Source organism: Moschus berezovskii, chromosome 25, assembly GCF_049115385.1.
Source record: "Moschus berezovskii isolate FMDL1 chromosome 25, NW_MosBer_1.0, whole genome shotgun sequence".
In the NCBI taxonomy this organism is placed as follows: Eukaryota; Metazoa; Chordata; class Mammalia; order Artiodactyla; family Moschidae; genus Moschus; species Moschus berezovskii.
Genome location: NC_142484.1, coordinates 40459023 through 40484504, shown reverse-complemented (window position 1 = coordinate 40484504; position 25482 = coordinate 40459023). Strand labels below are relative to the sequence as shown.

The 25482-nt window shown below is 46.2% G+C and overlaps 1 protein-coding gene across 2 annotated transcripts; it reads right to left on the bottom strand.

The window, feature by feature from the left end:
- Nucleotides 1–1678: 1678 nt before the first annotated feature.
- PRSS23 (serine protease 23) lies at nucleotides 1679–21762 on the bottom strand. 2 transcript variants are annotated; one of them, XM_055416168.2, is made up of 2 exons: nucleotides 21612–21762; nucleotides 1679–3217 (listed from the first exon to the last, which is right to left on the bottom strand). In XM_055416168.2, exon 2 carries the CDS (start codon nucleotides 3202–3204, stop codon nucleotides 2077–2079), a length of 1128 nt encoding a protein of 375 aa, XP_055272143.2. In that variant the 5' UTR covers nucleotides 3205–3217; nucleotides 21612–21762; the 3' UTR covers nucleotides 1679–2076. The 2 variants fall into 2 exon arrangements, with proteins under 2 accessions (XP_055272143.2, XP_055272142.2); XM_055416167.2 differs by lacking the exon at nucleotides 21612–21762 and adding an exon at nucleotides 10684–10828.
- Nucleotides 21763–25482: the final 3720 nt, after the last annotated feature.

The window sequence follows — 25482 nt, the reverse complement described above, 5'->3', positions numbered from 1 at the left end:
ATCAGTTCTGGTTTAGGTGTAAAAAGTCAGTTCTGGTCTAGGTGTCCAGCAAACTTCCTTTGGCACCAAGCGAAAGTGAAAACAAACAAAACCCCCAAATACCAGACATAGAGATGGAGACCTCTCTTCTTCCTGAGGCTAGATTCCTGTTAGATTCCAAAGCATATTGTAGTGGAAATCCAAAGATTCCTGGAGGCCTCGCATCTCTGCTATGCACGTATTTCTTATGTGACTGGAAGAATGTACTATGGCTGTAGTTGCTCGAGTGCCTTATCAAGATCATTCTTCCAAAAGCTCGAGGAACAGAAGCCGAAAGTCACCCGCAGAAGGTATAAACATCAGCGCTGTATCTCAATGTCCTCCCACAAAAAAAGTCACAGTGCAGGCTGGAACCGCCAGGGGTGCGAACACCATGCATCTGCCTTGCAATTCATTCAATTTTCTCCCTCTACTGATACATTTAGAAAGAACTGCTCAGGCTGAGAGGCATAGAATGGAAACCCAAAATAAGTCAAATTCTTTTCTTTATATACTGTGATGATCATATTGATGAGGCATTCATAAAGACATTAACCGAAGTGATGATTCCGAATCATTTCACATTCCCAGTTTTACTCTTATTCTAGATTATATATGCTTGTAGCCTGGAGAATTCTAGTAAAAGAGGCCTTTTAAAAGCTAGTGAAAAAGAAGTCATGCTGCTTTTTCTTAAAGCACTTTCCAAATATTTTTACTATAAAACAAGTGAAGTAAAAGAGAAAAGTTTCTAAATTGCACAAGTCCACAGCTCCCCAAAAGCTCACTGAAAACTATGCAGAATAATTTTGATTAGGCTGGATGACTGTGCCAGGCTCCAAACAATTGGTTATTCTGTTGTGACATCTGCCAAGCAATGCGTCCATTGTTCTCTGGAATTTAATTCATTTTAAATTACTCCATCTAAATGATAAAACATGAGATGTGCTACACTCCAGGGGTGAAAGACAATGATTGTTTTTAGTGTGACCACAACTGTTAGCGGGGAAGCAACACAGCCTGTTCTAATTAGGCTCTGATTATTGTCTCCTGGAAAAGCTAGTTCGAGAAATGTGAGTGAAATCCTGTTAAATGGAAGGATTGGCATAAACAATCTTGCCTACTCTGGTGTGACTGCAGGCCTGGCAGTGCCACATGCGAAGTCTTCCCAAAAACCACAGCAATGGTTTTCAGAAGAGAAGCGATTTCAAAACTGAAAGATGCCTGGGATACCAACTTGCTGTAGGATATAATTGAGTCTGTGTTTGTGGGTACTTGGTCGCTCAGTCGTGTCCGACTCTTTGCAACCCTATGGACTGTAGCCCACCAGGCTCCTCTGTCCGTGGGGATTCTCCAGGCAAGAACACTGTAGCGGGTTGCCATGCCCTCCTCCAGGGGATCTTCCTGACCCAGGGATCGAACTCAGGTCTCCTGCATTGCAGGCGGATTCTTTTACATGTGTACCAGTATAAATTATCTTACTGATCAAAGACTACTGTGCAAATGCCCCCAAATCCAAAACATTATAACTGCCTGTCTCAAAAGTATCGTAAAAGTTCCTAAGAGTTGTATGTGGTGGGGAACATCTGGAAACATGAATGATTAGGCACTAATAAAACAAAACAAGTTGACTCTCAGGAGAAAATACACACATACACACGTGTCAGAGTTTATGTCGCCCATATGCCACATATTTAATGTCAACTTTGGAAACAAGTTCAGATGAAATAAAAATCAAAGTTCTCAAAAGGTGAAAGATTAACTTAACCATTAAATCTTCCCTATTGCCCCAAACATCAGCATGTATTTCATGTCTATGCAAAAGTATGCCTTCAAACTGCTTGAATGTTATATGACACACCAACCAGTTTTCAAATAACACTGCCGGTCAACTTGCAATTTTAAAAAATTAGGTGAAAGGTATTATAACACATTTCACACACACACACACACACACACACACACACTCACACACCCACACACCCCAATGGCAACATTTGGCCTTTCCTAAAATAAGTACATGAAGACTCTTAAGAGCAGCCAGGGAGGAACCTGCCCACATCACCCCTCCCTACAATCCAGGTAGTTTCCTTTAATCCAATAGCAAATCTGGGCATATTTGAGAGGGGTGATTCTAACGGCCACGTTGAAATCCTGTGGCGACCCATTCACGTCTACCCATTGGTGCCCAGAAAAGATGCCAATAATTTTCCTCTCCCACTTCTGCTGCTGTCTCTTCCACATCCTCACGTAGACCCCGGACCCACTGGCACCGGGCTGGGCATCGCACTGCTGGTAGAGCAGGTCGTAGGTCTCGTCCTGGACGTCACAGAAGCGGTACACCAGGTTGCCCGGTCGGTCATTGTCGTAACCCGAGAAGTGGATCCTGCCCCCCGGCAGCTGCTTGGCAGGCGGGCTCACCCCGATCTTCATGAACTTTCTCTTGTGGGGCTTTTTGAGCTCCAGGAGGGCGTAGTCATAATCCATGCCGATGTCGTTGGCGTTGCCCTTGATCCAACCCTTGGGGACGTGGGTGCGTTTCACCCGGATCCACTGGAATTTCATCTTCTCGGGCAGGGCTGAGCGCGAGTCGTTGGCCCCTCGACCGCCGTCTTTAAACTTGGGCTTCAGGAAGCCCACCCGGAGCTTCTGGGTTCCTTTCACGTAGGTCTTGCCGTCATGGATGCAGTGGGCGGCTGTGAGCACGTGCTTCTCGGCCACCAGGGTGCCGGTGCAGCCCGTGGATAACTTCACGGAGGTTGAGAAGGGGTAGTTGAGCAGGAAGTCCTTCCCAAAGATGCTGAACCTGCTGTCGTAGCCGTAAATCTGCCGCTTCCTCCGAGACTTCCCGGAAGACTGCCCCTCGCCACTTCTGAGGACGTAGATGCCCACCTGCGTCTCGGTGCGGCTGCCGTTGGCATAGAGGGTCTCGTAGGACAGGTACTGCTTGGCTTCTTCGTAAGTGGGCAGAGGGGTGCCCTTATGACACTGGGGTCCACACGAGGAGGACACTGCCAGCTTGGCTTCGGCCCCAAAGTCCGGCTTGGCCAAGTTGAAGGTGGACTGGGGCAGGACCACGGGGAGGCGGTAGGCCGGCCAGGTGGGCTTCCAGTGGGCGCTGTAGGGACTCACCTGCCCAGCAGCGCAGAGGAGGAGGAGGAAGACGGGGCACCCTGGAGTCCCCGCCATGCTGAGCACCACCCTGCAGGAACAAAGACAAGCGCGTGAGGAGGGCCAGGGTCAGCGGAAGCCGTCCGGCGCATGCCTGGCATTGTCTGGAGCTGTGAACCTTCTTCAGGAATTGGGGCATGCAGAGGAATCCCCGGGAACGGTCTCACAACGCAAAGCCTTGATCTTGTTTCTTCCCGGGGCTGGATGCCCAACGTGAAACTGGGTATTTGTTCCCCTTGGTGTTTCAGAGGACCCTAAGGATGACCTGCGGAAGGCGGGTGCATGGGGCCATTAATTCCCAGATGACTTGCTTGACCGGCCCTGATACCCATGTAATTTCAGGCCCTTTTTTATGCTCAATTCTACACCTTCATCCTCTGCTACCTTCCTGGTCCCCCTGAACTTCTTTTCTTTCTTCCTCCCTCTCAATCTCATTATAGCCTGTACTTGGAAATGTTCAGAGTAACTTGCTCATCTTTGGGGTGAATTCAAATTACACAGTTTATTGAGTGACCAAGGCATCAAAGAGGGATGGCTCCACAGTGCCACACTTTAGAAGCGATTTAGACTGCTTCTAAATGGTGAGTGGTTCAGAAGAAGGCATGGGACTTTTTTACTTTGTTTTGTTTTGAATTTAGAACAATCATAACTATTATAAGTTTACTTCCAGAGTAGCCAGGCCTCTAGCAAAGGAAACACTCCCTCCTCCCTTGGATTTTATTGTATAAGACCAGGGCATTGGGCTTCCCTGGTGACTCAGTAAAGAATCTGCCTGCAATGCAGGAGACCTGGGTTCGATCCTTGGGTCAGGAAGATCCCCTGGAGGATGAAATGGCTACCCACTCCAGTATTCCTGCCTAGAGAATCCCTTGGACAGAGGAGCCTGGAAGGCTACAGTCCACAGGGTCGCAAAGAGTGGGCATGTCAGGGTCTTTGTCAATGACGGAAAGTTTTAAATTTGCATCAAGGAACACATTGTGACTATTTCTGTAGGTTGCTTTTTCAGGTCTGTGCATTTGTGTTCCCAGCTAGTCTAAATGCCTTGAGATTGGGCCTATGCTAGCATTCCACAAAGGTTTATTCATGGAATAGTAAATGAATGAATGAATTAATGTTAGTGTGGCTCATAAAACACGTTTTTTGAATGCTGCACGATGAGCGCCAATGACAGATATGTACGTGGATGATGTGGTGGTTCAGAGAAAGGGCATGAAATCCCGTGGTGGGGAGAAGAACAAGGGAGGCATTCCAAGGGAGGTGACGCTTGAGAGGGTGATAAAGCTGAATAGAAATAAGCTAAAACAAACCGAAGGGGACACTTAGAGAAAGGGAGCAAGGATATGGAGACAGGAAACAGTATAAGTCTCTTTAGTAATTACCCTTAGCTCAGCAAGGGGGCTTCCCTGGCGGCTCAGACGGTAAAGAATCTGCCTGCAATGTGGGAGACCCAGGTTCCATTCCTGGGTCGGGAAGATCCCCTGGAGAAGGACATGGCAACCCACTCCAGTCTTCTTGCCTGGAGAATCCCATGGACAGAGGAGCCTGGCGAGCTACATACAGTCCAGGGCGGGTCACAGAGTCGGACACAACTAAGCAACTGAACTGAACTGAAGTATCAGTTGGCTCTGACTGGCTCCGAATCTTCTGTTCAAGAGAAGCTGACTTAGCAGTTAGGTTAATTCATTCTCAAGCAAGGATCCCAAAACGAGGACAAGGAGGAGTTAGGTCTTAAGAGGCGAGTGTGACCTAGTGGGGGTGAGAGTCTGGCAGAAACTGTTTTCCTATTCTCAGGCTTCCTCTTTGAGAATATACACCTGCAAGCAACTTTTGGGTGACTTTTGCTTTCTTACATAAAACTGGAAAACTGGAGGAATCATGTGCTTCCCACAGGGCTGCCTCCTGGACCCCTACACACTACCCTCTCCTCCCTCTGACTATACACGGAGGACATTAAGGCATGCTAAAAAGCAGAGACATTACTTTGCCAACCAAGGTCCGTCTAGTCAAGGCTATGGTTTTTCCCGTGGTCATGTATGGATGTGAGAGTTGGACTGTGAAGAAAGCTGATCGCCGAAGAATTGATGCTTTTGAACTCTGGTGTTGGAGAAGACTCTTGAGAGTCCCTTGGACTATGAGGAGATCCAACCAGTCCATTCTAAAGGAGATCAATCCTGGGTGTTCATTGGAAGGACTGATGCTAAAGCTGAAACTGCAATACTTTGGCCACCTCATGCGACAAGTTGACTCACTGGAAAAGACTCTGATGCTAGGAAAGGTTGGGGGCGGGAGGAGAAGGGGATGACAGAGAATGAGATGGCTGGATGGCATCACTGACTCTGTGGACATGAGTTTGGGTGAACTCCGGGAGTTGGTGATGGACAGGGAGGCCTGGCGTGCTGTGATTCATGGGGTTGCGGAGAGTTGGACACGACTGAGCGACTGAACTGAACTGAACTGAACCCTGAGCAACACAAGCCTTAAGCCAAGTTTATTAGGCTTATCTCAAGGAAGAAAGCACAGAGGTCCAGCTGCCAAGTATTCCTGTTTGCAAAATACAATTGCTGGGGAAGAGAAAAGAGGAGATGAAACAGTATGATCTTCTGTGTTATCATAAGCTGTCGACATTTTCCAGGGGCAGGAAGAACACAACAGTTAAAATATGCTCCTATTATCAACTAGAACGTGCATTTTCAAATCCCAGATCTGAAACGTATATGTTAACTGGATCCTAGGAGTACCACATGCAAATTACTTCCTGCAGCAGGACTGTTCCAGTGGCACATGCCTTTAGCTCTACCCATTCATCCAAACACTGAAACCGTCCACTGGCAGGGGTGTCAAGGAAGACAATAGCAGGAAAAGAGTCTGAAACTGCTTCAGATAAACCTTTATAAATCCATGCAGGAAGCTCGTCTTAATGAATTAACCCCGTCTCAGGCAAAATTGATCCCAATTTCACCTTTCCAAGCGCTTTGCCTGTACAGTAAACCCCTGTTTAAAAAATACTTTCGGACTTCCCCAGTGGCCTGGTGGTTAAGAATCTGCCTGCCAATGCAGGGGATGTGGGTTTCATCCCTGGTCCGGGAAGATCCCACAAGTCGAGAGGCTAAGCCTCTGAGCCACAGCTATTGAGCCTGTGCTCTAAAGGCCCGCAAGCCTCCAAGCACTGAAGCCCAAGTGTCGAGAGCCTTAGCAACAGGAGAAGCACTTCAGTGAGAGTCTGGTGCTGGAGAAGACTCTTGAGAGTCCCTTGGACTGCAAGGAGATCCAACTAGCCCATCCTAAAGGAGATCAGTCCTGGGTGTTCATTGGAAGGACTGATGCTAAAGCTGAAACTCCAATACTTTGGCTACCTGATGTGAAGAGCTGACTCACTGGAAAAGACCCTGATGCTGGAAAAGATTGAAGGCGGGAGGAGAAGGGGATGACAGAGGATGAGATGGCTGGATGGCATCACCGACTCGATGGACATGGGTTTGGGTGGACTCCGGGAGTTGGTGATGGACAGGGAGGCCTGGCGTGCTGCGATTCATGGGGTCGCAAAGAGTCGGACACGACTGAGCGACTGAACAGCCACCACAGCAAGGATTAGTCAGCTGTGTGTAAGTAAAACTGCTGAACCAACAGCGCTGAGTAAAGCTCTGATTCCTTAAAAACAAGCTTTTCTGTTACCTCAAAAGACTAATTCTATTAGTTTGAAATATCAGTTACAAGTTCCCTATACGATTTCAACTCTTCATTTGTTTGTGTGATAAGACCTTATTCTGAGAACTTTTTAGATCTTCACTAAAGTTTCTATGTAACACTGAAAGCTACAAATATTTTGTTATTTTATTCTATTTTGCTCCATTTTTTTTGGCCATGCGGCAAGTGAGATCTTAGTTCCCTGACCAGGGATTGAACCTGTGCCCCTGGCATTGGAAGTGTGAACTCTTAACCACTCGACCGCCAGGGAAGTCCCCACAGAACTATATTTTAAAAGAAACTGTGATTCAGATTTAAAAATTAATGCAGGTCAAATTATTCCAAATTGATTTGGTTTTTAAATACCTGATCAGGAGCTGGAAGATAAAGTGATGTGTTCTCAGGTCCCCACCTGGGTTTAAACTGACAACTGTATTAAAGTTACAAGCTTCATAAGTTGCTCACTCCCTTACCAAATGTGTTTAAGATGGTTTAGAAATTGTTCTGAACAATGATCTCTTAGTCTTCTAGCTCTGGTTTTTCTAGGAGCTTCTGCCCCCCACCCCCACCCCACTAGGAGCTTTTACTCAAAGAATTGTGGAAGGTGGAGGTACAAGGGGAAACGAAAAGGAAAATTTATCATGCTAGTCTCTAGCCTGTCTGGATGACAGGATTCCCCTCATCTGTTTGCAAAGGAAACAAAGGCCTCCAGCAGAGGGCAGCTTTCAAGAATGAGTGGAGGATGGCTAGGTGAGAAAGCTCTTAGAAGTTTGCAGAGGGGGTGAGTGAGGGTGTGTGTGGACGGTGTTGTTGGGGGACAGACGACAAGCTACCTCCACTCAGGGCCTTTCCTAAGGCGTTCACACCTTGCCCTGACCCCTCCCCTATTGATAAAACACTTTAAAATTAGCTTGGTGATTTTGCATTAATTTCTCAATTCATCTGATACAGGAATAATTCCCCAGGAGACAATTATTGTTTCCACTTTTATAAACTCTAGGTAAACCTTCACTGTGTCCATTTCATTTATTTAAACATAAACACTCTAAGATGAAAACATTCATAATCTCACTCCTGGAAAGGTAACTCACGGGTACATAATTTTTAATTCTCTCCTGCTTTTACCAATGGTTCACTTTATCCTCGTAGAACTGCCTGGAAAACTCATACCTTACAAAAGAATGAAGCTTTCCAAATCTTATCCTTGTATCTAACTCTGGATGAGGAAAATTCAGGTCTATAACATTTCATTTCTAGGACTAAGCCTTTACTGGATAAGGAGTCCTCAGATACAGAATTATCTTTGAACGTTCCCAACTAAGTATTTTCATGCATCACTTAACCTAAACGACAAAGCAGAACGGAAAATGAAGGTAAGCAAATATTTTCTGGCTGTGCTTAGTAATATGGAAACAGTATTTCTTTTCTAGCTCTGTATATCTGACTCACAAGAGGGTTACACTTTCCATGTTCCGTCATTCACCATGAGCCACTGTCCTGCTGTCCACTGTCTAAAAATATTTATATGTTGTGAAGATGCTGCCACCTGGTAAGTGCACTGTTAACCTCACAGGGAGGGGACACTGCTCGAGATCAGCTGTGCACACAATAGGGCAGCCTGGAGACTGTGGGCAGAGACTCCCTCCCAGTTCTGCACCTCGAAAACTACAACACACATCTCCTCCAGAGGGCAGATGTTGGGGGGCTGTGATATAACTCCTATAGCAAACAAGTGTTGGCAGGGAAGATCTAATCCTCAGGGTATAAGTTCTCTGTTGTACAATATCTGAATTCCTGGGACCACTATAAACAGTAACGACAGAAAGAAAGAGCAGGCACGTTTGTGAGGATAAAAGCTCTGGATGCCATTTGAAATGATGGCAGAGGGTTTTTCCATGGACTCTGTGGCCAGGGATACTGAATAGTGAAACCATGCTAATTCCTAAAGCAAATAGCTAAAAATGAACAAAGCTCTGGTAACACTCCACAGCCAGGCATGCTCTCGTTTTCCTGAGGCACTGAACGTGTTAAAGGGAAATAAACCTAATCACATAATGGTTTAAGAATCAGTCTTGTACAGGAAAGAAATGCAGGGTATTTACAAGCCCAGCTACCCTAAACATAATCTTGTGGTCAAACGACATTTAACTTCTTCTCTATCAGATTTCAGGCAAAATGAACCACCCCAGTGAGTCTGGGACAAACCTGGCAGCAGAACAAGAATAGTAGAAAACTGTCAATGGTGAGACCCTGAGAAAGGAATTCCCTAGGGTCAGGGGGAGTAATGCATGAATAATGGCCGGTGGATTCAGTCCTAAGGGAGCTATGAGAAAAGATGTTCAGGAGAACCTGAGACTGTTAAACACTGCAGACAGGGGCCGGTAATGTTCTCAGACCCACTAATGGGAACTTTGGCACTTACACTACAGACAGAAGAATGCACCCACATTCACCATCTACCTGAATAAGTTGTCACTGTTACAAAAATGAGGTCCATATTAATTACCTTGGAAAAATGCTTCCATTCCAGTTCAGGCATGGGAAAGTATGACAAGTTATCTCCTGACTTTATTAAGTGGGAAAAATACAAGTGAAACAACTTATTCAAATACAGATGGTGTGCATATGACCACAAACGCTTTCACAAGTACATATAGTGGCTTTTGTGGCAGCTTCTGCTTCTCCACTCTACCTCCAATCCACTCCTAACAGACCTCTTGAGAGGTGCACGTATAAGGTCCATTTTAAATGCTCTATGCACAAGTATGATTCTGAAAGAAGTGTAGTAAATAGCTTGGTATTAATTTGGCTTTCAGCTTTTGGCCACAGATGACTTCAAACCACAAATTCAACTGTTTATCACAGGGCATCCTCAAAACGATTCTGACATTAGCCAATCTGCGCCAGTCATTCGCGGATCTCCTCCTAAGGAGCCGCACAGGGACCACTCAAGTTCCGTTCCAGGAACTAAGAGAAGGCAGCCCTAGCCAACAGGGATCCGAACAACCAGGAGCTTTCCACCAGCTAGGCGCTATTTCTGAAGTCTCGCGGGTGTCACCCCAAAGGCAATAAAACAAACAGGATTTTTATCAGCTGCTTTCTCATGAGATGTCTGAAAGCAAACCTAATTTGTATTCCCGAGGGAGGTGGGAGTTATCCTTCATCTAAATTATTCTTCGCGCTCTTCTAAAACATTTTTAAAAACTTCTTTCAAGCTTTTATTTAAAAATGAACCCACGAAGAATGTCCACACGCTGAAGAGGCAAGATTCGCTTCCAAGAACTGTTGCTAGTTCACGTTCAGTGGTTCCTAGCGCAGCGCAGGGCCATCAGTCACAGCGCCAGAGAAGAGGGCCTTTTCCCCGACCTGCTTGCTGCCCTCTCCTTGCTTGCCAAGGTGTGTTCACAGTTACATGCCCAGGGTAAAAAATTAACTTGCAGACCTTGCTCGAATTGCAGACCTTGCTGCAAAACTCAAGGGAAAAAGTAATTGTGTGTGTGTGCGCGCGCGAGCGTGCCCAGAGCAGGCTTCTTTTCTATTCCCACCCAGCATCCGAGAGGGTAGCTGCGAAAACTTGCTTTTCCCCACTCGATCCGCGGGTGACACTGTGGAACTCCAAACGCCCTGCGGATCCCGAGTATCCGCGGAGCTCCCCCGAGCCACGGGTCCCAGCCCTCGAGCCCCGAGGGTGGCCGAAGCGAGGTCTCCGGGGCCCCCGCAGCCCGCAGTGTCCCTGCCTTGAGCGCAGCGGCCCTCCCTTTGTCCGGTGCCCCCTGCCCCGGCCCGGCGCCCCTCGCCCGCGCCCGCACTCACCCGCGCCGGGTCGCCCGCCGGGCCCCGGCTCGCCGCGCCGCTCAGACAGGTGTGGGCGCCGGGAGGGCGCGCGCAGTTCCCATGCCGGCTCGGCGGCGCGACCGAGTGCGAGCGGGGCGGGCGGGCCGGGGAGCGGGGCCGGCGGCCGGCGGGTCCGCCCCCCGCGCCTCCCGGGCCGGCCCGCCCCGCCTCCGGCCTCGGGGACGCCGCGCCCCCGCCGCCCGCGGCCCCGCCCCTGCCATCCCCGCGGCCCGAGCCGGCTCCGGGCAGGTGGCCCTCGGCGCTCGCCTGTCCGGCCTCCCCGCGCCTGCCCCCGGGGAGCCCCCGGCCGGAGAGAGCCCGGGGCCTTTGCTGCCGGCCTGCCGCCGCCTGCTCGGAAAAACCAGCGCCCCCAAAGCCGACAGCCTAGCGCCGGGGCTTTGGGCCACACCTGGTGCGCGCGGAACCCCTCCGCGAGTTTGCAGAGCTGGAGGCAAACCCTGTGCGCTCCTCACCCCACGCGCACTTTTGAGAGTTTTCAGAGTCTTTAGGTGATTCCCGAGCTCCTTGCCGCTTCACCCAGCCTCTGGGGACCCCCCCAGGGGCGGAAACCTGCCTTCCGGTGGCAGGACCGCCCAGGCTTTGCATCCCCTCCGGCCGCACCCTGAGCGGGGCGCGGGGCCCGGAGCGCGGCTGGGGCGAGGCAGCTTCGAGGGACTGGCTGGTTGGGGAGCCCACCGGCCTCGGGGCGCCAGCGGGTGGAGCCACCTCCTCGCCCAGTGGGCCAGTTTCCCTGAGTCACTGCAAGGGACCCACAGTTCAGCTGGAGAAGCTACTGATTACCGCCCTGGCTGGTAAGGCCCAGGAGGAGGCTTTTTTCAGTTGAATGACTTGCCCCAATGCACTGAGGTCACATTGTTTTCTTCTGTGAAGCCGTTCAGCCTGCCTTTCCTTTCTCCCACCCATGTGTTAGTTCCTCTTTGCAACCCCATGGACTGTAGCCCCCCAGGCTTCTCTGTCCATGGGATTCTCCAGGCGAGAACACTGGAGTGGGTTGCCATGTCCTCTTCCAGGGGATCTTCCTGACCCAGGGTTCGAACCCTCATCTCCTGTGTCTCCTGTGTTGCAGGCGGATTCTTTACCGTCTCAGCCACCAGAGAAAGAATTTCTCCCACCAAAGCCTGCTGTCAAAAAGAGGGGGGTCTCACAGGCTATTTCACACCAGTGAGTTAATGACAGACCCAAGGTGCTCACGTTTGTCACTGTTGGTGATTCTCAAATGTGAGGGCACTGTGTTAAAGGCAAAAGTTTCTTCAGCCTCCCCCGGCTTGGCTTAAATTATTTTCTTTCAAAATGTTGCATTGCAAAAAAAAGAAAGTTGCACTGCTAGCTATAAATATAAAACCAGACATAAACTTGTCTTATAGCTTTTGAACAAGCCAGGAATAAAGCAAAAATAAATTTGTAAATCAAATATAAAGTCCTCCTTCCAGAACTATAAAATTTAAATTACTGATGTTTACTCAATAGAACTTGCCTGCCAACTCAGGAGGCATAAGAGACTCTGGATTGGATCCCTGGCCTGGGTCAGGAAGATCCCTTGGAGGATGGTGTGGCAACCCACTCCAGGATTCTTGCCTGGAGAGTCCCCTGGACAGAGGAGATTGGTGGGCTACAGTCCATAGGGTGGCAAAGAGCCAGACGGACGGAAGTGACTTAGCACACCTGCACTCAGCTGCTGCAAACTTCATGCATCTTTGGCCCGGAAGTGAGTACGTTCGGGCTCTGCGTGGCGCTGCCAGTCTTATGGTGGCCAGTGCCCTGTACTGACTCAGTTTGCTCACCTCTTTTCTCCCTTCCAGCTACATCTCTGTTCTCACCCTATGTTGCTGCAGTTGTTGACTTTCACTTGAGTTGCATGTGTCGTTCGAGATTAACTTTGTGCCATCCCTTTGTTATTAGTGTAATGAGAAGGGTGGTAACTGCTGGTGTCCAGGCAGAGCTCACAGAGGCCCTGAGATCACAAGGCGATCCTTGGTATCAGGCGGTTATCCCAGTGACCCAGAATGTGTTTATGTTCATTTTTAAAAATCATCACTGTGAAAAAATTAAATTATGGGTCTCCAAGGGTCTATAGCTTCCCACTAGAGAAACACCATTAACAGTCAAACACCTCACTTAGTAGAAGAACCAGGGAAGGAATTAGAAGGAGGAAAAGAAGGGAGAGACTTACAAAACACCTATTAATGCACGGTACTGTGAACAGTCCCGGGGAACTCAAACTGGGGCTCTGTGACACCCAGAGGGGCAGAATGGGGTGGGAGGTGGGAGGGAGGCTCAAGACGGAGCGGACATATATATACCTGTGGCTGATCCGTGTTGATGTACGGCAGAAACCAACACAACATTGTAATTATCCTTCAATTAAAAATAAATAAAAAAAATTTTTTTAAAGAGATGGCCACAGGAAGGCAATCCAGGAATGTAATTAAGAGCATGGCAGTAATGTTCAACTACATGAGTTCAGGCTCTGCCACTTACCAGTTGTGTAGCTTTTGGCTTAACTTTTCTGCACCTCAGTTTCCTCTTCTGTAAAATGGTGACTACCTCACAGTATTGTTTGAAGGACTGAATAAATTAAAATGCAGGAAATGCTTAGCACATGGCCTGACATATAGTAAACCTCTTTAATGAATATTAGCTCTTGTTCTGTCTGTTATACTCAAAGATGATGCCTTCACTCTGCTTTGGAGCACTGTACTTTCGGACCACCTCAGTTGAATTTGATCTTCACTGCTCATTTGCTTTGACAGTTAAAAAAATATATGTGTGTGTGTGTATGTGTATGTATAGATAGATATTTGGCTGTACCTGCACACAGTAACTTTGCTCTTCATTGTGGCATGATGGACCTTTAGTTGAGACATGTGAGCTCTTAGTTATGACATGTGGGATCTAGTTCCCTGACCAGGGATCGAACCCAAGCCTCCTTCACTGGCAGTGTGGAGTCTTAGCTACTGGACTACCAGGGAAATCCCTGTCCTGGCAGCTTTTGAAATTCAATTGTCCCCAGTTTGGGGAGGTAGCATCTTAGAGAACAGGGTAATTTTATTCCCATCAGTCCAAGAGGGAAACTGAGGCACAGAAGGACCTGAGGGCACCCCCCTCTCCTGTCTCCTCTCCCAGAACCATCCTCAGGCCTCCTGCCCCTGCCCAGACAGGAGCTCACCATGTTTGAACAAGCTCCACCCCTTCTTTTGTTTCCAGGAGCTGTCAGTAGTAAAATGGGAGGATGCTACCAGGCTCTACGGTCGCCACTGTGATTGCCACATGGACAGCAGCAACAGCAGATCTGCAGAGGACTTTGATTCAAAGAGAAATGCCCTGTGTAGCAGGTGTCCTCATGCCAAACCTGGATATTTGTTTTTATATTTGCCCCACTCCCCATCTGAAAAAAAAAAAAAAATACCACCAGAAAAACCAATGCCCTCATTGTTTAAGAACTCAGATCAACTCCATAATCATAATTCTCAAATACTTTTCAAGAGTATGGCAGCTGAGTTGTTAAAAATGCATTCAGGACAAGGCCCACACATTTAGCGAGTGCCCAGTCTGTATAAGGTGACTGTACAGGGGCTGTGATAATAGAGTTGCTGTTTGGTTGCTAAGTTGTATCCAACTCTCTTGTGACCCCATGGACTGTTAGCCCTCCAGGCTCCTCTGTCCATGGGGGTTTCTCAGGCAAGAATACTGGAGTGGGTTGCCATTTCCTTCTCCAGGGATCTTCCCAACCTAAGGATTGAACTTGCATCTCTTGCATTTCCTGCACTGCCAGGCAGATTCTTTACCAGTGAGCCACTTGGGGATCGAGATAAGGAGGGAGAAAGCAAATATCCCTCGTCTCAAGGAACTGATGCTTTGGATATAACCAAAACAAAATCACGCAGGAGAAAGTGAGGTGTAGGTTGGATCAGACTACAGCTAGAGAGCATGGAAGAGAGAATTATTAATTCCCACTCTGGCAGGTGCTGAAGTCTCCCAAGAGGTGGTTGAATTTGAACTGAAACTCAGCAGATGAAGCCCTGAGCAGAATTTCAGCAGACATGGCCTTGGGTTCCTCTACTGCATAAACAAGGCAAACAGTGGGAGAGTGAAGAGGGCAGAACTAGGCCTGCTGCTGCTGCTGCTGCTGCTGCTAAGTCACTTCAGTCGTGTCCGACTCTGTGTGACCCCATAGACGGAAGCCCACCAGGCTCCCCCGTCCCTGGGATTCTCCAGGCAAGAACACTGGAGTGGGTTGCCATTTCCTTCTCCAATGTGTGAAAGTGGAAAGTGGAAAGTGAAAAGGGAAAGTGAAGTCGCTCAGTCGTGTCTGACCCTTAGCGACCCCACGGACTGCAGCCTACCAGGCTCCTCCATCCATGGGATTTTCTAGGCAATAGTACTGGAGTGGCTTGCCATTGCCTTAGATTGTGCTAATTGTGGCTATGTTTACTGAGTGCATACTGTGTGCCAGATAGTGAACTTCATACATGTAAATTCAAGAAAACCAAAGCATAGGAGCTATTGAGCAAGGAGACTGAGATTCAGAGGGGTTAAATGGGATACCAGTGTGTACCATTAAGTAACACAGTTGTGACTTCTGCCCCATCAGTTGCACTCTGTCAGCAGTTTCTGCCGTGTTATACTGTTTCCCAGACTGGCATGTTCTCGTCCTTACAATAAAAGGAGGTTGATGAGTGACTCCAACTCAAAACATCCCTTTGGTTCTGTCTTGCTCTTGTTCCAGTCGTGCAGTCACTTGGTAATGACCTGTTAAATGGCCTCCGTGCAGGAGACAAGAGGGGACTGGAAGATAATTGGAAACCTGGGGTGGCGGGGAGGGGAGAGACGAACGCCAACTCTGTACTTGGTTTTAGTGCTGAGTTTGTTTTTTTTTTTAATGAAGTGTAGTTGGTTTACAGTGTTGTGTTAGTTTCAGGTCTACAATAAAGTGATTCAGTTATACACACATATATATTCTTTCTCAGATTCTTTTTCATTATAGGTTATTGCAAGATAGTGTAGTTACCTGTGCAGTAGGACCTTGTTGTTAACTATTTTATAGATGTGTGCGTGTTAGTCGCTCAGTCGTGTCTTACTCTTCGTGATTCCATGGACTGTAGCCCGCCAGGCTCATCCGTCCATGGGATTCTCCAGGCCAGAATACTGGAGTGGGTTGCCATGCCCTTCTCCAGGGGATCTTCCCTACCCGGGGATTGAACCCTGGTCTTCAGCTTTGCAGGTGGATTCTTTACCATCTGAGCCACCAGGGAAGCCCCGTTTTATGTATAGTAATGTGTCTGAACTGAACTGAATGTGTCTTTGTTAATCCCAGACTCCTAATGTGTCACTTGCCTTAGCGCTTAGCCTTTACGAGGCCGTGACTCACACGCAGCTTCAGCAATTTGCCAGTTTAAAAGGTGTCCATGAGAACTATTTCTAAGGAGATAAATTTACACATTTAAAAATCATTTCCATCCGTTTTCTTATATCTGTGGTGATAATACGGATCCGGGAGTTGATTCAGCGAGTGGAGGTGTCTGGCTTTGTGTGGAGAGTGAAACGAGAAACGGAGCGACACAGAGGGCTGGGAGGGAAGCAGGCGTTCTCAGCCTGTCGGGGTGCCTTCGGGTGAATCATCTCACTCAGCCTGGATTCCTCATCTGTAGAGAGCCTACAGGCCTGCTGTTGGTCTTTGAGCCTACAGCATTGTGATCCTTAGGCGAGAATGACCCACATTTTTATCTTCGGGCACCTCCAGAATGTGGTCCTGGGAGAGCAAAGGAGGTGGAACACTGGAGGCAGACTGGCTTGGACTCAGTTTAGGGTTCATTTAGTTGCTGGGTGATCATGGGCAAGTGATGTGACTTCTGTGCCTTGCTTTTCTGTTCTATACAGTGGGGCTTATTTCAGGCTGTAGTCAGGACTCAGTGGAATAATCAGTACAAAGCACACAGCCCTGGGCTCGCATAAAATAAATTCTGAATTGATATTACCTATTGTTATTACTACTACTGCAAATACATGCTTAATGTTTCAAACTTGTTGAATGAGTTGAATGAATCAATCGAATTGTTAAAAAGTTTTCTCCAGGCTTTCTAAGAATAAACCATCTCAGGACTTTTGTTCAATGCTAAGTCTTTTGTCTTGGCTTTGGTTTGTAGGCGCGAAGAGTTTCCTGGTCTAGTCATCCCAGTCCAGTCATCCCTTAATATCTGTAGAGGGTTGGTTCCAGGACCCCTGCAGATAGCAAAGTCCAAGGATGCCAAGTTCCTTATAAATAATGGCATAGTCTTTGCATGTAACCTGTGAAACCTTCCAATACTTTAAATCGTCTCTAGGTTACTTATGCATGCGTGCTCAGTTGCTTCAGTCATCTGACTCTTTGTGACCCTGTGGACTGTAGCCAGGATCTTCCCGACCCAGGGATGGAAACTCCATCTCCTGCATCTCTTGCATTGCAGGTGGATTCTTTACCTGCTGAACCGCCAGGAAGCCGAGGTTACTTATACTACGTGATATAATGTAAACGCTATGTACACAGTTGCTGACATATGGCAAATTCAAGTTTTGCTTCATGGAACTTTATGGATTTTTTTTTTCAAAATTTTTGGATCCATGGTTAGTTGAATTTTTGGAACCCATGATACAGAGGGCTAACGGTACTGAATTTGGGAAAAGTTACAGGTTCAGATGGGAGCCAGGGTTGTAGTCTTTTTGTCCTCTTCCAGTCTCCCTGTTTGGCACCATCAGTTCATTTATTCAACCATCATCTACTCAACACGAATATTGTCAGGTCTATAAATCTGTCAGTGTTTTAAGGGCAAAGCCAGATTTTTCTCTCATGAAGGTTGGATTTAAAGTCTTTATGATAAAAAATAAAACCACAATTTGCTCCCATAATTTAAAAAAAGAAGCTAACAAAAAGAGCCAATAAAAATAATCTTTACAGCACTTAATAAAGTAAATGTACTTGTATTGCACTTAAAACTTAAAAATAAATTCCTGTTTCTGTTAAAAGTGTCGATTGTTGTCATCGTTATTGTTCAGCCACTAAGTCATGTTTGACTCTTTGCAGCCCTGTAGACTGCAGACCCCAGGCTTCCCTGTCCTTCACTATCTCCCAGAGTTTGCTCACACTTATGTCCATTGTGTCAATTACTCATTTTAAGTATTAATACTTGGAAATATAAGTAATCAGTATACTATGAATATAAATATGTGAAAGTATAATGTATAAAACCTTAAAATATAAAGTAGTTGTAGAGATAAATTGTCACATTGGTACATAAGGTAGCCTAAGGGGAAAAAAAAAAGCTGCACAGCAAAGGAAAGCTTTATTCTAATCCTACTTAAAAGAATATAGCAATCTAAAATTATTAGAAAGAAAAACAGGCTTTGGCACTAGCAATTTCCTGTGTAATGTAGGCACTATTTGAAACTGAAAAATTAGAAACATTTTGAAATAACTGTGTGTTTCTCATTTTCTCTGGTTAAATTCAGAAAGTCTCTGGAGGCCAGTGCTGGGCTTCTCTGATGTACTCTAACTTGTATATTGGATCTCATGAGCAAGAACAAAAGAGAAAAAAGTGTTTTTTCTTCCTTTAACTCAAGGAGAAGCAGCAGAGCTGCAGGCCTTGAAATAGACTTAAACAACTTTTTGATATTCTCTTTTCAATGGGAAACTTACGAAAATTTCTTTCAAATCTCTATAGCTTTAAAAGGCCTTTTTGGAAAATCCTTTTGTTCTCAACTCATGTTTGTACTTCAACTTATGTTTGTATTTATCCATGAATATTGGATTCTTTCTTTTTCTGTCTTATAAGGCTTTTATGCGGTTAAGTGTGGGGTCTGGATATTCAAATTCAGTGTCTTTTCATGAGGTTTCTCCTCTTTCCTGGCAAATTCTACTCATCTTTTAAGCTCAAATATCAGCTCTTCTCTGAAGGCTTCTAAACCCTTCATTGCTAGAATTGTAAATTCATACTCTGTGTCTTCAGAGAATTGTATTGAAATTATATCTTACATTGTAACTATATATTTACATGTTCAACCTCAAGCAGTCCAGAGCATCTAATGAGTTGGGACCACTGTCCTGTTCTTCTAGACCCTACGGTTTTCCTCTATCTTCTAAGAGAGCCTGGCTCAGGATAAAGGCTCAATGAATTTTTACTTAATAAAATGATTGAATGAATGAATAAGTAAAATTCTAATTTGCTTAAAACATAAGGTCTGAAATAATTTAGTTTGCCATCATAGCCACTAGGAGCAAGGCATACTGTATGTGAAATTTTAACCCCTGGGGCTCTAATATTTTCCAGGATGTAAATCCAAATTTCTATTTGATGCCTGCTCACCATTCTTTCCTTTCAGGTCACTTAAGATAACAAATTCAATTCTGTCTGCTTGGTGTGCTGGTTACATTCAGTCCTCATGCTATGGCTACACGTTGGTCTTCTTAGGCATCATCTATCTAAGACTTGGGATGTCCCACTGACTTTCTGCGGAACCCTTTGGGTTGTGTTCTGAATCACACTGGATGCCCTCAGGACTGTGGAGTCTGCTTCTCAAACTCTATTTCCTCCCACATTCTGGAAGAAGTTAATAGACATGGGGGAAAAAAGTAGTCAAATTATGCATGTTAGCATTTCAAATGCTCTGAGAAGTCCTGAGTGACGAAACCTGCTTAAGCTCCTTTATCTCTACCCCATCTTACTTGACCGTAGGCTCTTTTCTTCAATATGGTAGAGACATGTCAAAAAACAGTGGGGTTCTGAAGGAGGCAGTTTAAGAAAAACCACCCATAAGCTTACCCCACTTTTAAGAACAAACCACTTCTGTTCTTGACACGTGGTTTGTGCTTTTTTTTTTTATTATATCATCACCTTTACTTATATTTGAAACTCTTCATATCCACTTGTCTCAATTCTATTTTTTTTAAATGAAGTATGGCTGGTTTACAATATTGTGTTCGTTGTAGGTGTACGGCTTAGTGATTCGGAATTTTTAAAGACTATACTCCACTATAGGTTAAACAAGATAAGGGGTGTAACCCCTGTGCTGCCCAGGGAATCCTCATTGCATGTCTATTTTATGTACCGTAGTTTGTATCTGTTAATCCCATACCCCTAATTTGTCCCTCCCCTCTCCCTTTCTCCTTTGGTAACCACTAGTTTGCTTTCTAAATCTACTTCTACACATTTTTAGAAGGCCTAACACTATGTCACATCCTCTCCAAAGTATTTTCTTTAATTGGCCTTTGATTTCCCAGAACAATTTCTACAACTTTCTCGTGTCTCTAATAATTTTATCTATTTCATTTCCAGTTTACCTTTCCTCTCCCCTGCCACTGCTGAATCTCTGGTCTGCATGTCTTTGATTGGCTATATCAGTTGTGGTCTTGACAGAGACCCACCTTCCCCTTGCTTGGTTCAGATGAAGAAATTTTATGGGAGTGCCCAGTTATGGCAGTGAGAACAGGGTGGAGGGAACAAGCCAGGACAGAGATCACCCAGGGTCCAGCAGCAGGGGAAGCCATGGCTGTTGCTGGGACCAAGGGGGAGAAGACCTCAGCAGAACCTAGCTGCATGTGCGTGCCCAGGAGCCCTGTGTCAATGGGATGGCAGCTGCAAACACTGCGGGAATCTGGTTCCCAGGAGGAAGGGAATGAGCGGGAGAGGAACACTCTGACCTCCTCTTTTCCCACCCTGATCTCTGGAGCTGCCAAAGTCAGCTCACGAGGGAACTGACCGTGCTGTCTGCAAGGCTTAACCTCCTGGGTACAGGGCAGGGCACTGAAGGGTGGAGAATTGCTGGGAGACTGACAGAGAATCCCAGGTGGCACAACAGTAAGGAATTTGCCTGCCATGCAGGAGAAGCAGGTGATACAGGTTCGATCCTTGGGTCGAGAAGATCCCCTGGAGTAGGAAATGGCAACCCACTCCAGTCTTGGTGCCTGGAAAATCTGATGGCTAGAGGAGCCGGGAAGGCTACCATCCAGGGGGTTGCAAAGAGTTGGACACGATTGAGCACACACAAATAAAAACAGAGAATAACCAGAACCCTGGGAGAGCCTAGTTTCCTCATTTGCAAAACAGGGTGGTGACAGTACCCTCCTGCCAGGGTTACAGTGAGGATTAATTTAGGAGTTGCATCAAAATACTTCTTAGCATATGTGGTGCCTGATTCTCCTCATTAGCTGCGGCGTCTTCCTATTTACGATAACAGCTCTTTGGATAACTCCTGGTGTGTAAAAGCTAATTGAGGAAGGTATCGTGTGTTGGTTTATTTTGAAGCCCTTGCACATCCAGCTCCAAACACTGTTGTAGCAAAGCCCAAAATAGATGGCCTTTTGTGGGCAATGGGGAGCCCTTTTGAACAGGGAAGACTGGCTGTTTGGGCTGACATCATCAGGCAGTGTGACCTCGAGAACAGACACCAGTGAGCTAAATTTGAGACTTGTTTTTAGTTTTCAGCAGATCTCTTTGGTCACCGTGCAGACACAGTCCGAGGCCCCTAGTTTTCCTTCTCCTTGGTAGAGAGGAGACTTGCTGAAGAGCAGACCAGCTCAGCAGGACCAGCGCCCCATAGCCATCTCTGGGAATGGCAGAGGTTTCTCACATTGTGAAAGCCAAGTTCGGGCGGCCAGCCCTTAACAGAGGAGGGATTGTATCTACAGAAGCCATTCGCTTCCTGCTCTTTGAGACCAGTAACCTGCTTTATTTCAAACACAGGGTCACCTGGCTCCTGCTGCCTTTGGTACACAGATTAGGGAAACCACAAGCATGGCCATTCATGTTCTTTTCCCTTCAAAGCCTGCGGCATGCCGTGGAAAGCCAACTGGCTCTCCAGCTGATATCGGGAAAGTCCTCGCATAGGCGCAGGGGTGGGGTGGGGGTGGGACTTACCCGCATGAAGGCAGGTGGATGTAGGAGCTGGGACTGCAGCAGGTGCTCTTGGACGAAGGGCGGGTTCGGGGTGACAGCTCGGGGAGCCTGTCTCCCTGACGAAGCAGTGAAGGTCACGCTGGGAGCAGACTCCAATACTGACACCGGCAGCTGAACGCCCTTCAAGGAGGAGTGACTTTATCCGGGTTTCCAGGAGACTAAAATTAGTGGGGAGAGCACTGAGCTCTTGTGGGATCTGTAAGCAGCTGTTATTATCGTCCTTGTCCCTGAAAAATCAAGACATAAGCCAAAACTGGTAAGGAATGGCTGTCCACCTCTTGCTGTCCTTGAGGTCCCAAGTGTGCATCCTCTGCCTTTTCCCAGAGCACACGGATGCTTTATTTATTTATTTATTTTTACTCAAGGCTGACTGAGGCCCTGTTTGGACAACTGCGTGCAGCCACTTGACATGTACGCAGTGGGTTCAGTTCATCAAACGGGGGTGATAGGTAACAGAGTAGTTTGGGGATTATGCTCTCAGTAAAAATTAGCTCCTCCTTTAAAACTTTGCCATCCTCCAGTTGGATTTTGACACTCATCTTTAGCTCGTTATTCTCTTTTATAAAAATTTTAAGAAAGGTACAGCATTTCCCTGTTGCTGCAATCAATAATATTAAGATCTTGGACATAGTCACATAGTACATCACAAGAAACTGATTTGAAAGTTGTGTGTATGTCGCTCAGTCGTGTCTGACTCTTTGAGACCCCATGGACTATAGCACGCTAGGATCCTCTGTTCATGGATTCTCTAGGCAAGAATATTGGAGTGGGTTGCCATTCCCTTCTCCAGGGCATCTTCCCAATCCAGGGATTGAACCCAGGTCTCCCACATTGCAGGCAGATTCTTTACCATCTGAACTACCAGGGAAACCCCATTTGAAAGTTGACCTGTATTACATATTATTCTTTGTAATTCTGGCAAAAACAAGACAAAGCAAAATAAAAACAAAAAATTAGCTCCTCCTAGTAATGTGACACCATCCCAAGGTGACATGATACTTTTTGTTTTAATGTTGAATGAAGAATGTGGTTGGCGTCAAACCAGGAAGGCCCAGAATGACCCAGTCCTGCATTTATGGTTATGATCTCATGGTTGTGTAAACAGCATCTTGGTAAAGTGAGGCTATCCAAACTATCTTCTCTTTTAGGACAAGATATGGCAATGTCTGTCTCTTTTTTTTTCCTCTCTTTTTTTTTTTAACAATGCAATAAAACTGAACTATTAAATCCTTAAAACCCTTTCTGCAGGAAAATTAAAAGCAAATAAATGACAAGTCTTTGATTTGTTAGACTACTCTTTGAAAGGTTGATTGCTGACTTCAAGGCAAATTCCAGGCCTGGTAGCAGCCCTCCAACCTCAGCTCCAGTTGTAATTTTATTATCAACACTTTCATCCCCTGCTCCATAATCCCAAAGCTTTAGGGAATTGAAGTTCATTCAAAGGTTGGGTATTCTTGATCTGAGCTTGTTAGGAATCACCCTTTGTATTTACTCTAAGACCTGCCTGACTAGAGTAGGGAGCATGAGTGAGCCAATAAAATTGTTTTGTATAAATTTATAGTTTTAGAAGTTTTTTCTTCTTGGTAAAAGTATTTATAGCATTGGTATAAAGTTCATCTTTACAATAATGGCTATTTATTATCTACCAGGTATCAGATACTTCCCACAACTTACTGCACTGGACTGAATAGCCCTGAGCAGTAGGTACACATATCCTTGTTTTTACTGGTAAGAATCCATGGCTCTAAATAGTTGAGTAAAATTCCCAGTTTGAAGGGTTGGAGTGGGGATTCAGCCACAGGACTCTACCCCAAATCCATATATCATTAAGTTGCCCATATTGTTTCTGATAGGATAACTTCACATATTAGTAATGGAAACCCCTGACTTATGCTGGTTTAAATGACAGTGAGGAAGTTGAGGACTGCACATGTCAAGAAATGGAAGGATAGTGTGGTTTCAGGTGAGGCGCACTGAAGCTCTGCAGTTGCCATAAACAGTTACATCCAGGAGGAAAGAAAAAGAAGAACTTCTCTTCTTGTATCTCTCTCTTAGAAGCAGGACAATGATACTGCTCACCAGACCTCTCTTCATATCACAGTGGTGGGAATTCAGTGGTCATAAATCCTTTACTAAATCAGTCGCTGGCAAGGGATGATGTTATCTATTAGCCTAAGGTAAGTAGCACAGAATAATTGGAAGGACTGGGGCTAGGAGTCAGAAGCCTTAGGTTTTAGTCCTATTTCTGTCGTCTACTTGGTTATAGGGCAGACGCGAGAGACGCCGGCCTGGCGCAACCGACCAGGCAAAGAGGCGTGGCCGTGAGGAGCTACCCCACGTCCAATAGGCGGTGGCTGCGCGGGCGCAGGAGGGCCAAGGGGAGCTACTCCACGTTCAAGGTCAGGACGGGCCGCCTTAGGAGATACCCCTCATCCAAGGTAAGGTGCAGCGGCTGCGCTTTCTTGGAGCATCTGTGGAGAGATATCCCACGCCCAAGGTAAGAGAAACCCAAATAAGACGGTAGGTATTGCGAGGGGGCATCAGAGGGCAGACAGAATGAAATCATAATCACAGGAAACTAGTCGATCTGATCACATGGACCACAGCCGAATGTGGTCCACTGGAGAAGGGAATGGCAAACCACTTCAGTATGCTTGCCTTGAGAACCCCATGAACAGTATCAAAGGGCAAAATGATAGGATAATGAATGAGGAATTCCCCAGCTCGGTAGGTGCCCAGTATGCTACTGGAGATCAGTGGAGAAATAACTCTAGAAGGAAAAAAGGGATGGAGCCAAAGCAAAACCAATACCCAGTTGTGGATGTGACTGGTGATAGAAGCAAGGTCCGGTGCTGTAAAGAGCAATATTGCATAGGAACCTGGAATGTTAGGTCCATGAATCAGGGCAAATTGGAAGTGGTCAAACAGGAGATGGCAAGAGTGAACGTAGACATTCTAAGAATCAGTGAACTAAAATGGACTGGAATGGGTGAATTTAACTCAGATGACCATTATATCTACTACTGTGGGCAGGAATCCCTTAGAAGAAATGGAGTAGCCATCATGGTCAACAAAAGAGTCCAAAATGCAGTACTTGGATGCAATCTTAAAAACGACAGAAGGATTTCTGTTCGTTTCCAAGGCAAACCATTCAAAATTACAGTAATCCAGGCCTATGCCACAACCAGTAACGCTGAAGAAGCCAAAGTTGAACGGTTCTATGAAGACCTACAAGACCTTTTAGAACTAGCACACAAAAAAGATGTCCTTTTCATTATAGGGGGCTGGAATGCAAAAGTAGGAAGTCAAGAGACCCCTGGAGTGACAGGCAAATTTGGCCTTGGAGCACGGAATGAAGCAGGGCAAAGGCTAATAGAGTTTTGTCAAGAGAACGCACTGGTCATAGCAAACACCCTCTTCCAACAACACAAGAGAAGACTCTACACATGGACATCACCAGATGGTCAACACCGAAATCAGACTGATTATATTCTTTGCAGCCAAAGATGGAGAAGCTGTATACAGTTAGCGAAAACAAGACCAGGAGCTGACTGTGGCTCAGATCATGAACTCCTTATTGCCAAATTCAGACTGAAATTGAAGAAAGTAGGGAAAACCACTAGACCATTCAGATATGACCTAAATCAAATCCCTTATGATTATACAGTGAAAGTGAGAAATAGATTTAAGGGAATAGATCTGATATATAGAGTGCCTGATGAACTCTGGACGGAGGTTTGTGACATTGTACAGGAGACAGGGACCAAGACCATCCTCGTGGAAAAGAAATGCAAAAAAGCAAAATGGCTGTCTGAGGAGGCCTTACAAATAG